We start from the raw sequence: 16,457 nt of genomic DNA on the forward strand, positions 1-16,457 counted from the left end.
GTGATGAAGAACCTGAACTACAAAGTGGTAAAAAACATGTAATTTGCTATAGATAATATCTTAGAATGTATAACAATTGAAATATGTCAGGAAAAAAGCAAAAACATATTCATCAGTTGTATATATAGATCACCTAAGTCAAGTATAGAAACATTTGAAGAATGGATCAAGGCTACTTACATGGACAATGGGCAAAGAATAATTTTCTTATGTGGTGACTTTAATATTGACTTATTGAACCCTAACAAGCAAAAGTCTATTGATGACTTCATTGATACAATGTACAGCATGTATCCTAAAATCACAAAGCCAAGCAGAATTACAGGACACTGTGCCACGCTTATTGATAATATTTTTACCAATGATTTTGATAATAACACTACAAGTGGTCTACTTATAACCGATGTTAGTGATCATCTGCCAGTTTTTACAATATATGATGGAAACTACAAGAAGAACATGGAAGACAAAAGGACATTTCGAAGACTGTGCACAGAGAAGAGGATGATTGCTTTCAAAATTGAGCTACATTTCTTAAACAAGTTCATAATACTTTATAACAAACATTGTCCATGGATACAACTCAGTAATAAGCAGAGAAAGAATAATCAACCATGGATGACAAAAGGATTAAAAAATGCTTGTAAGAAGAATACACTATATAGGAAATTTATAGCACAAAGAACTACAGAGGCAGAAATTAAGTACAAAAAGTATAAAAACAAGTTAACATACATACTACGATTATGTAGAAAAGAATATTACAGTGAATTATTGGACAAGAACAAAACTAATATGAGAGCAACATGGGGCATCCTCAATAGCATTATTAAAAATGGCACTAAGAGGGACTACCCTCAATACTTCTTAGACGGAAATAAAAAAAAATGACAACATAAAGGAAGTAGTTGAAAGTTTCAATAATTATTTTGTAAATATTGGACCAAAATTGGAAGAAATTATTCCAGACCCAGTTTCAATTGAGGACTATAATGATACCATAGAGCGAAATCCCAACTCCATGTTCCTCAGTAATGTGACACAGGAGGAAATAGTTACAATCGTGAAAAAATGTAAATCCAAGACTTCAACTGATTGTAATGAAATTGATATGGAAACGATAAAAAAGGTTATTAAAGAGATCTCAGGACCATTAATGTATATTAGTAACCTATCATTTCAAACAGGTATATTTCCAAACAAAATGAAAATAGCTAAAGTTGCACCAATTTACAAGACTGGCGACAAACATCAATTTACAAACTATAGACCTGTTTCCTTACTTCCACAATTTTCTAAAATCATTGAAAAATTGTTCAATAACAGATTAGAGAGTTTCATTGGGGACGGCGTGGCGCAGTGGAAGAGTGTCCGTGCGCGACCCGAGAGTCCCTGGTTCAATCCCCACCTAGTACCAACCTCGTCATGTCCGTTGTGTCCTGAGCAAGACACTTCACCCTTGCTCCTGATGGGTGCTGGTTAGCGCCTTGCATGGCAGCTCCCTCCATCAGTGTGTGAATGTGTGTGTGAATGGGTAAATGTGGAAGTAGTGTCAAAGCGCTTTGAGTACCTTGAAGGTAGAAAAGCGCTATACAAGTACAACCCATTTATCATTTATTATTTATAAATAAAAATAGAATACTCGAAGAAAATCAATATGGATACAGAGCTAATGTTTCAACTTTGATGGCTTTAATTGAAATTACAGAAGAAATTACCAATGCTATAGATAATAAAAAATGTGCGGCAGCAGTTTTTATGGATCTAACTAAAGCATTTGACACAATTAATCACAATATTTTAATCAAAAAACTAGAACGATATGGCATCAGAGGGTTAGTCTTAAACTGGATAAGAAGTTATCTAATGAATAGGAAACAATACGTGAAGGTAGGCGAACACACCTCTACAACGTTAAATATATCCTGTGGTGTACCTCAGGGATCAATACTAGGACCTAAATTATTCAATCTATATACAAATGACATTTGTAAAGTTACAAAAGATTTAAAGTTAGTATTATTTGCGGATGATACAACAGCGTTTTGTTCAGGAGAGAACACACAGAAGATACTACAAATAATAACAGAAGAAATTAACAAATTAAAAAGATGGTTTGACAAAAACAGACTATCGTTGAATCTCAGTAAAACTAAAATAATGCTATTTGGTAACAGTAGAAGAGAAAGTCAAACACAAATACAAATAGACGGAATAGAAATTGAAAGAGTAGATGTAACCAAATTTCTAGGTATAATGATTGATGATAAATTGAACTGGAAATCTCACGTAAAAAATATACAACATAAAGTAGCAAGAAACACGTCAATAATGAATAAAGCAAAACATGTTCTAGACAAAAAATCACTTCATATTCTCTACTGCTCACTAGTGTTACCATATCTGAGTTATTGTGCAGAAATATGGGGAAATAATTACAAAAGTACACTTCATTCATTAACGGTGTTACAAAAAAGATCAGTTAGAATAATACATAATGTTGGATATAGAGAACACACAAATCCTTTATTTATTGAATCAAAGATTCTGAAATTCTACGACATAGTGAATTTGCAAACAGCTAAAATTATACACAAAGCAAACTATAACCTGCTACCCAAGAATATACAACAATTCTTCTCAAAAAAAGAGGAGAAATATAATCTTAGGGAGAAATGTAATTTAAAACATTTGTATGCACGTACAACACTTAAGACCTTCAGTATATCAGTAGGTGGAATTAAATTATGGAATGGATTAAGCAAAGCAATCAAACAATGTACTAATATGATCCACTTCAAGAAACTCTTCAAACTTAAAGTGTTTACAAAGTACAAAGAAGAAGAACCATGATAAACATTCTGAATTTATTTAACTCATCCATTCTTTCATTCTTTCACTCACAAAATAATCTTACTTATTTCAACATATGAAATGTAACTTACTTCACCAATTATTATTTATTTACTTATTTTATTGTGATTACTTATGGAGTATATTGTGAATAAATTGAGAACAGGAAGTGAACAAAAGTTTTAGCAACTGTTATGTAAAAGAAAAGGGGTAGGATTAAATAAACTCTGCTTCTTCCTACTCCTTTTCGAACATGTTGAAAAGAGAAACTGGAGATTGTGATGTATCATGTTGTATACTTGCATGTTCGAAATAAACTCAAACTCAAACTCAAACTCAAACAAAACGGCACGAGTTAAATAAGCAATATGGCCAGGAGCGGCGTATTCATCTCATATACAATTGACTGTGGTCTGATAGCTGCCATATCGTCGACAGTTGGTGGCCGTCGAAAATAACTCAACCAATAATTGTACTTACAAGGAAGCACAGCATTAACTTATATAACCCAATCCAAACAACCTTCCCTAGTCATGGTGCAGACAAAAAAAATCCTGCAGCACAAAAATTAAACAATCATGGTCACAAATACCACAACCTGCTCATTAAACTTTGTGGATATTATAAAAACATGTCCAATCAACATAAAACTAAATCTAAATTACACCCATTTAAATCCATTACAGGGGATGATGGGAAAAATGCAAAATTCTCTCCACACTTGGCGCATTGTAGCTGCTTGATATTTCTGATTAAGGCGGTTGTCACTGGAAGTAAACAAGGTATGAGTTGAACTTTCACATACTCTTAATAACAAATTATAATAAGTATTAATCATATATCCATTATATCATTATAATAATATGAACTCATAGAAAAGTGTTGGCCCTGAGATGAGGTGGCGACTTGTCCAGGGTGTAACCCACCTTCTGTTTGAGTGCAGCTGGGATAGGCTCCAGCACCCCCCTCGCAACCCCAAAAGGGACAAGCAGTAGAAAATGGATGGATGGATCGATGTATGTATGATTATTAAGAGTATATGTATATATATACATATATATATATATATGTCTTAATAAGGTTATCCAAAAAATAGTGCTCGATACCGTAGTAGAGCGCAATATATGTATGTGTGGGGAAGAAAATCACAAGACTATTTCATCTCTACAGGCCTGTTTCATGAGGGGGGTACCCTCAATCGTCAGGAGATTTTAATGGGAGCATTCGCATACCATGGTTTATATAGGGCACAGAGTGGGTGGGTACAGGCTGGCCTAGGGGCGTGGTGATTGGTTCATGTGTTACCTAGGAGGTGTTTCCGTCTATGGCGGCATGTTGTTACAATTTCGCTGCGCTTGTTGAGGGATGACAGGTCTGGACGGTAGATAATAAACAGTTTCTCTTTCAAGCATAGGTTGCATCTTTTATTACCACTATTGTAAGGTGTGCTGGATGCAAGAATTTGCCATGTTATTGAATATTCAACATTATTGTCTTTGAGGTCCCAAATGTGTTTGCTGAGTTCTGTGGTATTTCGCAGGTTTTTGTTCCTGAAAGAAGCCTTGTGGTTGTTCCATCTGGTTTTACCGGAATCACGAAACCCAACACAACACTCCAATACGTGCACCATGACAGCAACCATCCACCCACCACCACGAAAAGAATACCTACCGGAATCAATAAAAGGCTATCGATGCTGTCATCTAGCAAAGCTGAATTTGACCAAGCAACCCCCCCGTACCAAAAAGCCCTTGATGAAAGCGGATACAATTTCACCCTCACCTATGAACCCACGCCAGGAAACCAGCCAAAAAAGAACAGAAAACGAAACGGCATCATCTGGTACAACCCCCCATACAGCAAAAACGTCTCAACGAACATTGGACACAAATTCCTCAACCTGATTGACAAACACTTTCCCAAAGACAACAACCTAAGAAAAGTATTCAACAAGAACAACATCAAATTGAGCTACAGCTGCATGAACAATATACGACAAATCATCTCAAACCACAACAAAACAATTGCAAATGAGCCGTCGACCCCCAGTCAGAACGACTCCAAAACCAACAAAGCATGTAACTGTCGAAAGAAACCTGATTGCCCCCTCAACGGGGGATGCTTACAAACATCAGTTGTCTACCAATCTAAGGTAATACGCAAGGACATTAACACATCCGACACATATGTAGGATTAACCGAGGGTGAATTCAAAACCAGATGGAACAACCACAAGGCTTCTTTCAGGAACAAAAACCTGCGAAATACCACAGAACTCAGCAAACACATTTGGGACCTCAAAGACAATAATGTTGAATATTCAATAACATGGCAAATTCTTGCATCCAGCACACCTTACAATAGTGGTAATAAAAGATGCAACCTATGCTTGAAAGAGAAACTGTTTATTATCTACCGTCCAGACCTGTCATCCCTCAACAAGCGCAGCGAAATTGTAACAACATGCCGCCATAGACGGAAACACCTCCTAGGTAACACATGAACCAATCACCACGCCCCTAGGCCAGCCTGTACCCACCCACTCTGTGCCCTATATAAACCATGGTATGTGAATGCTCCCATTAAAATCTCCTGACGATTGAGGGTACCCCCCTCATGAAACAGGCCTGTAGAGATGAAATAGTCTTGTGATTTTTTTCCCCACACATACATATATATATATATATATATATATATATATATATATATATATATATATATATATATATATATATATATATACATACATATATATAAAATACAATGATGCAATATGTTACTGCATAATATTATATTGTGATGCATATATGGAGGCTGCAATATAAATATCAGGCCGTATCTTTCTCTGTTAAGTAATGTGCTCTCCTGACTTGTCGCCTCAGGGCCAGATGAAGGATGTCCAGCGAGAGCTGGAGGATTCCCGCGCGGCCCAGAAGGACGTCCTGGCCTCGGCGAGAGAGACCGAGCGGAAATCCAAGACTATGGAGGCCGAACTCGTGCAGCTGCATGAGGTACCGCTTACTACCACTGTGAGGCGCTAACTACACCAGCCTGCTCGACCGTGCCCAGGGCCGCTCCCGGACTAAATCGGGGCCCTTTGTGTGTGTGTGTGTGTGTGTGTGTGTGTGTGTGTGTGTGTGTGTGTGTGTGTGTGTGTGTGTGTGTGTGTGTGTGTGTGTGTGCCAACACACACACACACACAAAGTGAACATCATTATGTATTTTTTTATGTGATATTTTTTTCCCCCTCTCTCATAAAAATCAGAAAGCTATCATTTATTATTGCAACACACACCTAGTGATCACCAAAAAATACAGCAAAACTGGATATGCATATTTTACCTCTAATTATGCTATATTGTGTAATGTAAACATATTTATTTGAAAAATCTAAAGCCTGTATGTCGCTCACTGGTATTTCAACCTGCTGTTTCAAATTTGATACACATATTTTCAAAACAGTTTTACTATAAAATTAATTATGAAATATTAATTAATTTCACATTGCAACAAGGGATGAACTGTTCATACTGATGTGTCAGCAAAAAAATTACATGTTTCTTATCTTATCCCTTTCAAATTTGGCAACGTTTCTCTTCAAAAATCAGGTCTCTCTGGTTTCTTCTTCATGGCAGTCTTGCAGGATCACTGGACAGAATCTCTAATAAGTCAATTACTGCCCTCATGTGGATCATACGTGTAATGCATGCATCTGATACGTCACGCTTTTTAGGAAAACGAATTACACGTATGAATCACTTATGATACGTTTGGCGTTTTGGGATTAAAGACATTTTTCACACTTTTTGCTTATTTATGTGAAATAATTATAACACTTTTTTGATTAAATGTGGATTTATGTTTTTGTACTCAAACAAATTCATAGAAAAAAAAAATCGATAACAAATGTACAAAAATGAAAATGTTACCATTTTTACTACTTACTATTCTTACCATCTCACTCTAACGACTTCAAGAGTGTGCTGATCACCGAGCTAAAATCCCTATCTGTCTAACAAGGCAGCCAGCACAATCTTGAAGTTGTCAGGGAGTAACATATACTGGTTGGCCCCGATTACACTCACTCTCATGCGGGTCACGGCACCACTGTAACCTAGGTGGGTCTTTTACCCCTTTACATGGGAGACGTGTGTGCTGACTACCGAGCTAAAAGCCCAAGCTGGTTAACTTGGCAGCGAACGTACTCTTGAAGTTGTAAGGGAGTAACGTAAACTGTCTGGCCTCGTTTACACTCACTCTCATCTGGGTCACGGCACCAATATAACCCAGGTGGTTCCTTTACCCTTTTAGATGAGAGGCCAGTGTGCTGACCACCGAGCTAAAAGCCCGAGTTGGTTAACTCGGCAGCCAGCACACTCTTGAAGTAGTCAGGTAGTAACCAACACTGGCTGGCCCCGATTACACACACTCTCATCCGGGTCACGGCACCACTGTAACCCAGGTGTTTTTTTTACCCTTTTACATGAGAGGCGAGTGTGCTGACCACTGAGCTAAAACACCGAGCTGGTTAACTCGGCAGCCAGCACACTCTTGAAGTCGTCAGGTAGTAACCAACACTGGCTAGCCCCGATTACACACACTCTCACCCGGGTCACGGCACCAATGTAACCCAGGTGGTTCCTTTACCCTTTTAGATGAGAGGCCAGTGTGCTGACCACCGAGCTAAAAGCCCGAGTTGGTTAACTCGGCAGCCAGCACACTCTTGAAGTAGTCAGGTAGTAACCAACACTGGCTGGCCACAAATACACTCACTCTCATCCGGGTCACGGCGCCAATGTAACCCAGGTGGTTCCTTTACCCTTTTAGATGAGAGGCCACTGTGCTGACCACCGAGCTAAAAGCCTGAGTTGGTTAACTCGGCAGCCAGCACAGTCTTGAAGTAGTCAGGTAGTAACCAACACTGGCTGGCCCCGATTACACACACTCTCATCCGGGTCACGGCACCACTGTAACCCAGGTGTTTTTTTTACCCTTTTACATGAGAGGCGAGTGTGCTGACCACTGAGCTAAAACACCGAGCTGGTTAACTCGGCAGCCAGCACACTCTTGAAGTCGTCAGGTAGTAACCAACACTGGCTAGCCCCGATTACACACACTCTCACCCGGGTCACGGCACCAATGTAACCCAGGTGGTTCCTTTACCCTTTTAGATGAGAGGCCAGTGTGCTGACCACCGAGCTAAAAGCCCGAGTTGGTTAACTCGGCAGCCAGCACACTCTTGAAGTAGTCAGGTAGTAACCAACACTGGCTGGCCACAAATACACTCACTCTCATCCGGGTCACGGCGCCAATGTAACCCAGGTGGTTCCTTTACCCTTTTAGATGAGAGGCCACTGTGCTGACCACCGAGCTAAAAGCCTGAGTTGGTTAACTCGGCAGCCAGCACAGTCTTGAAGTAGTCAGGTAGTAACCAACACTGGCTGGCCCCGATTACACACACTCTCATCCGGGTCACGGCACCACTGTAACCCAGGTGTTTTTTTTTACCCTTTTACATGAGAGGCGAGTGTGCTGACCACTGAGCTAAAACACCGAGCTGGTTAACTCGGCAGCCAGCACACTCTTGAAGTCGTCAGGTAGTAACCAACACTGGCTAGCCCCGATTACACACACTCTCACCCGGGTCACGGCACCAATGTAACCCAGGTGGTTCCTTTACCCTTTTAGATGAGAGGCCAGTGTGCTGACCACCGAGCTAAAAGCCCGAGTTGGTTAACTCGGCAGCCAGCACACTCTTGAAGTAGTCAGGTAGTAACCAACACTGGCTGGCCACAAATACACTCACTCTCATCCGGGTCACGGCGCCAATGTAACCCAGGTGGTTCCTTTACCCTTTTAGATGAGAGGCCAGTGTGCTGACCACCGAGCTAAAAGCCTGAGTTGGTTAACTCGGCAGCCAGCACAGTCTTGAAGTAGTCAGGTAGTAACCAACACTGGCTGGCCACAAATACACTCACTCTCATCCGGGTCACGGCGCCAATGTAACCCAGGTGGTTCCTTTACCCTTTTACATGAGAGGCAAGTGTACTGGCCCCCCACGGTTTGGGCGTGAGCTGAAATTCAACATGCCTCCCTTTTAATTCCAGTCAAATGTGACTTCCTATTTGGTTCCTTAGATGCTGGCGGCGGCTGAGCGAGCTCGAAAGCAGACAGAGGCGGAGCGAGATGAGCTGGCCGAGGAACTGGCCAGTAACTCCTCTGGAAAGTGAGTCCGACACCCAAACGTCAAACGGTCTTGGCTGCGAGACTTCAACTCAGTGAGCATCCGAATTCCCGCGCTCAGGAACATGATGTCTGACGAGAAACGTCGTCTGGACGCAAAGATCCGCCACCTGGAGGAGGAGCTGGAGGAAGAGCAGACCAACAGCGAGAGCCTGAATGAGCGCCTGAGGAAGAGCCAGCAGCTGGTGTGTCCACGGCACGCTCAAGTACACCTCACACCTTCACACTTTGGCTACGTGTGCAGGTGGAGCAACTGGGGGCGGAGCTGGTGGCGGAGAAGTCGGCGTCGCAGAGCAAGGAGGCGTCCAGGCAGCAGCTGGAGAAGCAGAACCGCGAGCTGAAGGCCAAGGTGCAGGAGATGGAGGGTCAGGGACGCTCCAAGCTCAAGACCTCCGTCACCACCCTGGAGAACAAGCTGAAGGAGGCGGAGGAGCAGCTGGAGACGGAGAGCAGGTCAGGAGCATGCGGGTCAACGCCATCACTTCCTGTTTCCTAACAGCGCGATGGCGATGTGTGCAGAGAGCGTCAGGCGGCCGGCAAGAATCTGCGCCAGAAGGAGAAGAAGCTGAAGGACGTGATGCTGCAGATGGAGGACGAGAGGAAGCAGGCGCAGCAGTACAAAGACCAGGTGAGGTGACCCCCACCACGTGCGCGAGCGGAACACGGCCATGACGGACTTGTCCCGCCCGCAGGCTGAGAAGAGCGGCGTGCGCGTCAAGCAGCTGAAGCATCAGCTGGAGGAGGCGGAGGAGGAGGCTCAGCGCGTGGTCGCCGCCCGCAGGAAGCTGCAGAGGGAGCTGGACGAGGCGGCCGAGGCCAACGACGCCCTCAGCCGGGAGGTGACGTCGCTGAAGGGGAAACTGAGGTAGCAACAAGCGCTGATGGCGTCCAAATCATTGTCTGACCCTCCTACTCCTCCTGATTGTGGGTTGCTCTAGGCGCGGCGGAGAGGCGGGTTTTAGCGGCGCCAGTCCTCGCGGAAGCAGCAGCGGCGGTGGCGGCGGCGGAGGAGGAGCCATGAGGAGCTTGGGGCTGATGGGAGGAAGCATCAGCCGGAGGAGCGCCATCGTGGAGAACTCGCTGGAGATCCCGGAGGAGGAGCCTCGCTCACCTTCTCCCCCCGCCAGTAGCCCCCCACCGGAGGCTTGCGAGGAGGTGAACGACTGCCCTCCTGACGAGTAGACACACAATCCTCACTCGGCCAACTACACCAGGGGTGTCCAAACTTTTTCCACTAAGGGCCGAACACTCAAAAATTTAAGCATGCGGCAGCCATTTTGATATTTCTCATTTTCAAAACCACTACAATTTATACATTTTTTTTAACCTTTTGGGCTCCCTTTAAGTTTGTTTTTTTTATTATCCTTTTTACACGCTTAAATCTCTAGATCAACTTCAGGTCTATCTGTCGATTTAAGCAAAAAAAAACAACAAGTTTATGTTTTATGCCCTTTTTGTCAAAGAAAACCCTGTTTTCTATGAAAAAACACAAAATATGCAATATTTTCCCTCTAAAATATTTAAAGTGTAATATTTAATGTGAAGTCATTTGGAGCCTTGAATAGATCAATAATTCATAACAACATTGATTTTATTCATTATTATTTTATTATTTTTTGAGCAAAAAAAAAAAAACACTAAAATTATTGGTTATCCAAAAAGGTCCCACTCATAAAAGTGTTAAAAAATAATTTCTAAAGTTGTACTTTTTACTTTCAACCCTTAAATCAAATTCAGTCGAAAATGTTTTTTTTAATTTTATGTATTTTTTGTTTTATGACTGTTTCTTTATAACACACATATACATATATACATATACATATATATATATATATATATATATACACACACATATATATATATATATATATATATATATATATATATATATATATACAGTATATAAATGTATATATATATATATACATATATATACATATATATATACATACATATATATATATACATATATATATATACACATATATATATATATACATACATATATATATATATATATATATATATATATATATATATATGTATGTATATATGTACAAAAATATATATATATATATATGTATATATATATATATGTATATATATATGTATGTATATATATGTATGTATTAGAGATGCGCGGATAGGCAATTTATTTCATCCGCAACCGCGTCAGAAAGTCGTCAACCATCCGCCATCCACCCGATGTAACGTTTGATCAGAACTGCACCCGCCCGCCATCCGCCCGATCTAATATAGATGATGCAAGGCATTAGTGAGCCTGCCAACTACTCCGGTTTTCCCGTAATTCGTACGGTTTTCATCAACCTATTCCGGGTTTTTCATTAATTAAAAAAAAAAAAAAGGGTGAAAACTACGCGAATTGCACCTTGTGCAGACAAGATTTTTCGATCGGACACGGAGGAATTAGGGATGTAAAAGACCACGTTGGGACAAAAAAACACAAGTCTAATGCCGTTGCTAGCGATACAAGTGGAAAACTTTCAACGTTTTTCGTCGCCCAAACAGATTCTTTGGATGTGATAAATGCCGAAGTTTTATTTACGGAGGCAATAATTGAGCATGGATTTCCAATCGCACTGGCTGATCACATGGGACAGTTAAATGTTTGTCATGCAACCTTTAAAAATCATTACGCGGTGATCGCGGTCCCAAAAATAAACTTTTCTTGCATGATAATGTCCAGAAAAATTCGCTTTATATTACTATAGAGTCCTTTTAACGAATGAGTTTGATGGTTTGTCACAAACCTTAAATGAAAGAAGTCCTTTGTTCTCCTGCACCATGGCCTTGCTTCGTGTTTGGTGCGCACGCTTTATAACCTCACTGAGGTTATAAAGCTTTTGCCTGTTAAAGAAAGGAGACTGATCCAACGCAGCACAGACTTTCGCGTGCCACGCTGTCACGACCCAGACGCACACCAGTGCGCAATCATATGGGAGCCGCGCTAAGCGCACCTCCAAGCGCGTCTCGCTGCCGGCGACGGACGGGTATATGGGCCCGACGCTCCAGCGCCATCCATTTTCAGGGCTAGTTGATTCGGCAGGTGGGTTGTTACACACTCCTTAGCGGGTTCCGACTTCCATGGCCACCGTCCTGCTCTCTATATCAACCAGGGTGAGCCCCACCCCTTTCGTGAGCGCACTGCGCGCGGAGTGACCCCTGTTACGCGCCCCCGGCAACAGGGGTGGCGGGCAGGTAAGCTGCGCGGGCGGAGCGCGCGGAGTGACCCCTGTTACGAGCCCCCGGCCACGGGGGTGGCGGGCAGGTAAGCTGCTTACCTGCTGCGCGTGACGCCGGCCGCGGCGAAGGCGGACGAGGCGGGGTGTCGGTGCGGTGGGCGCGGTGGTGACCCTGGACGTGCGTCGGGCCCTTCTCGCGGATCGCCTCAGCTACGGCTCCCGGTGGGGCCCTCTCGGGGGAAGGGGCCTCGGTCCCGGACCCCGGCGAGGCGTCTCTTCTCCGCTCCGTAAAAGTGTCCATCTCTTTTCTTTTTTTTTCTTCTGTTGTGGCATATGCAGCAGGTGCCTGCTCGTTTTTCGTATGTGGGTAACAACATTTAACTATGTATATATATTTCCGAATTGGTTTAACTGCCACCCGCAAAAAAAATAAAAAAATAAATATATATATATATCTAATTAATCCACCCGACCCGACCCGCGCGCGGATAAAATCTTATTTTTTTTTATTTCATCCGCCCGATCCGCGGATAATCCGCGGACTCCGCGGTTGTGTCCGCAAACCGCGCATCTCTAGTATGTATATATGTATATATATATATATATATATATATATATATATATATATATATATATATATATATATATATATATCAAATATTTTAAAAAGTGTAATATTTAATATGAAGTCATTTGGAGCTTTAAACAGGTCAATAATTCATAACAACATTGATTTTATTTTTTTATTTTTTTTTGAGCAATGACAAAATGACAAAAACACAAAATATGTAATATTTTGCCCTCAAATTGTTTTCAAAGTGGAATTTTGGAGCCTTAAATAGGTCAATAATTCATAACACCATTGATTTTATTAATTGTTACTTTTTGAGCAAAGACCGTTTTCAAGGGGAAAAAAACCCACTAAAATTATTGGGTATCCAAAATGGTCCCACTCACAAAAGTGTTAAAAATGTTTTAAAAACAATGTTTTTTTATGACAAAAACACAAAATTTTTAATATTTTACCCAAAAGTGGAGTATTTGATGTAAAGTAATTAGAGTCTTGAATAGGTCAATAATTTAAAACAACATTGATTTTGATTAATTAATATTATTTTTTGAGCAATACCAGTTTTAAAGAGTGATTGTGTTATTAGAGTTAACACCACAACTTTTCCTTGTTACATTTCACCTGTTTGCCCTTTTATTCCACGTTTTTGTGTTTTGTTTTGGTTTTTTTTTTAAGTTATGTTTTTAGAATGTGCCGCTGGTCGTAAAAAAAATTAAAATGTCCCCCGGCCCGCACTTTGGACACCCCTGCATTAGAGGATAAGAACACGTTGCATGTTTTAAATAGTGCTGTGAAGTTATTGCAAATGTTAATAATCACGATTAAAGCTGCTGTATATCACCGTTAAGAAGAAGCTTCCATCGTGCTCCATCATGGCGACCGCGCCCTCTTCACGGTTCTAACTGACAGGATGATGATACACGCTGTTTTACAAAACATAACATAACATATTCCAAGCCCCTTCCTGCTCTGTCACTGTGGCAACTTTCCCTTTGACATGGCCACTGTCCCCTGTGGTGCGCTATTTTATTTTGCATTAAAAAATATATATTATTGAACAGAATATTTGTTATAGTACAAAACATGCATCACACTTTGATTTAAAGAAAAAAAAAAATTTTTTAACGTTTTTTTGTAATGAGGGGGCCTCCAGAGAAGATTCTCGGGCCCCAATTTAGCCAGGGATCCTCCCCGCCTACAGTATTCACACATATTATGCAAAATAATTGTTTTTTAGTCCTCCTGTCTATAAAACATTACAAATGAAAAGCCCGTGCAAGATATTGTACTTAATATATTTTTTGCTGCATTTCAAAGCCTTAAAGATAAAATAACGTGTTGACTTGTTGAGCCCGGATTGTGAAAGCAAATTTTGAAAAGAACCACAGTAAGAAACGGATGTATGTTTAGACATACAGTATGTACTTGATTAATGCAGGACAAAAAGTTTTACTCACACAACAGAATCACTTCAACTTGACTCAGAGCACAGGTGTCAAACTCAATGCCCGGGGGCCACACCTGGGTCATTTAATGTGGCCCGCTACGTCATCTATGATGGCCCACCCTGTCAATTAACGTGGTCTGTCGTATCATTTAATGTGGACCTCTCCATCATTATTTGTGACCTGTTGCGTCATTTAAAATGGCCCGCCGGGTCAAATACTGTGACACGCCGTATCATTTAATGTGGCCTGCTGCATCATTTAATGTGACCCGCTACATCATTAAATGTGGCACGCTGCGTCATTTAAAATGGCCTGCCGTATTAACGTGACCCGCTGTATCATTTTATGTGGCCCGCTGCGTCATTTAAAATGACCCGCTGTATTATTTGAAGTGGCCCAATGCGTCATTTAAAATGGCCCGCTGCATCAATTACTGTGGCCCGCCGTATCATTTTATGTGACACGTTGCATCATTTAAAATGGCCCACCGCATCAATTAAGTGACCTGCTGCATCATTTATTGTGACCTGCTGCATCATTTAAAAAGGCCCGTCGCATCAATTACTGTGGCCCGTCGTATCATTTTATGTGACACGTTGCATCATTTAAAATGGCCCACCGCATCAATTAAGTGACCTGCTGCGTCATTTAAAATGGCCCGCCGCATGAATTACTGTAGCCCGTCGTATCATTTTATGTGACGCGCTGCGTCACTTAAATTGGCCCACCGCATCAATTAAGTGACCCGCTGCGTCATTTAATGTGACCCACTGCATCATTCAAAGTGACCAGCTGCGTCATTTAAAATAGCCTGCCGTATTAACTAATGTGACCCGCTGTATCATTTTATGTGGCCCGCTGCGTCATTTAAAATGACCCGCAGTATGTATTAACGTGACCCGCTGTATTATTTGAAGTGGCCCAATGCGTCATTTAAAATGGCCCGCTGCATCAATTACTGTGGCCCGCCATATCATTTTATGTGACACGTTGCATCATTTAAAATGGCCCACCGCTTCAATTAAGTGACCTGCTGCATCATTTATTGTGACCTGCTGCATCATTTAAAAAGGCCCGTCGCATCAATTACTGTGGCCCGTCGTATCATTTTATGTGACACGTTGCATCATTTAAAATGGCCCACCGCATCAATTAAGTGACCTGCTGCGTCATTTAAAATGGCCCGCCGCATGAATTACTGTAGCCCGTCGTATCATTTTATGTGACGCGCTGCGTCACTTAAATTGGCCCACCGCATCAATTAAGTGACCCGCTGCGTCATTTAATGTGACCCACTGCATCATTCAAAGTGACCAGCTGCGTCATTTAAAATAGCCTGCCGTATTAACTAATGTGACCCGCTGTATCATTTTATGTGGCCCGCTGCGTCATTTAAAATGACCCGCAGTATTATTTGAAGTGGCCCAATGCGTCATTTGAATGGCCCAATGCGTCATTTAAAATGGCCCGCTGCATCAATTACTGTGGCCCGCCATATCATTTTATGTGACACGTTGCATCATTTAAAATGGCCCACCGCATCAATTAAGTGACCTGCTGCATCATTTAAAAAGGCCCGTCGCATCAATTACTGTGGCCCGTCGTATCATTTTATGTGACACGTTGCATCATTTAAAATGGCCCACCGCATCAATTAAGTGACCTGCTGCGTCATTTAAAATGGCCCGCCGCATGAATTACTGTAGCCCGTCGTATCATTTTATGTGACGCGCTGTGTCACTTAAATTGGCCCACCGCATCAATTAAGTGACCCGCTGCGTCATTTAATGTGACCCACTGCATCATTCAAAGTGACCAGCTGCGTCATTTAAAATAGCCTGCCGTATTAACTAATGTGACCCGCTGTATCATTTTATGTGGCCCGCTGCGTCATTTAAAATGACCCGCAGTATGTATTAACGTGACCCGCTGTATTATTTGAAGTGGCCCAATGCGTCATTTAAAATGGCTCGCTGCATCAATTACTGTGGCCCGCCGTATCATTTTATGTGACACACTGTGTCATTTAAAATGGCCCGCCACATCAACTAATAAGGCCTGCTGCATTGTTTAATGTGACTTACTGCATCATTTAAAATGGCCCACCGCATCTATTAATGTGACCTGCTGCGTCACGTA

The 16,457-nt window shown here is 41.7% G+C and overlaps 1 protein-coding gene across 2 annotated transcripts in view; it reads left to right on the forward strand.

Moving 5' to 3' along the window:
* Positions 1 to 10,758, forward strand: part of LOC133620166 (uncharacterized) — a 43,911-nt gene extending 33,153 nt beyond the window's left edge. For both annotated transcript variants that reach the window (XM_061981435.1, XM_061981436.1), the window contains 7 exons: positions 5,736 to 5,864; positions 8,991 to 9,079; positions 9,158 to 9,281; positions 9,341 to 9,549; positions 9,616 to 9,724; positions 9,789 to 9,961; positions 10,035 to 10,758. In XM_061981435.1, the coding sequence (XP_061837419.1) occupies positions 5,736 to 5,864; positions 8,991 to 9,079; positions 9,158 to 9,281; positions 9,341 to 9,549; positions 9,616 to 9,724; positions 9,789 to 9,961; positions 10,035 to 10,278 (1,077 nt within the window). In that variant the 3' untranslated portion in view covers positions 10,279 to 10,758. The remainder of the gene's footprint in view (positions 1 to 5,735; positions 5,865 to 8,990; positions 9,080 to 9,157; positions 9,282 to 9,340; positions 9,550 to 9,615; positions 9,725 to 9,788; positions 9,962 to 10,034) is intronic.
* The last annotated feature ends 5,699 nt before the right edge of the window (positions 10,759 to 16,457 follow it).

This window comes from Nerophis lumbriciformis, linkage group LG24 (assembly GCF_033978685.3).
Source record: "Nerophis lumbriciformis linkage group LG24, RoL_Nlum_v2.1, whole genome shotgun sequence".
NCBI classification, from domain to species: Eukaryota; Metazoa; Chordata; class Actinopteri; order Syngnathiformes; family Syngnathidae; genus Nerophis; species Nerophis lumbriciformis.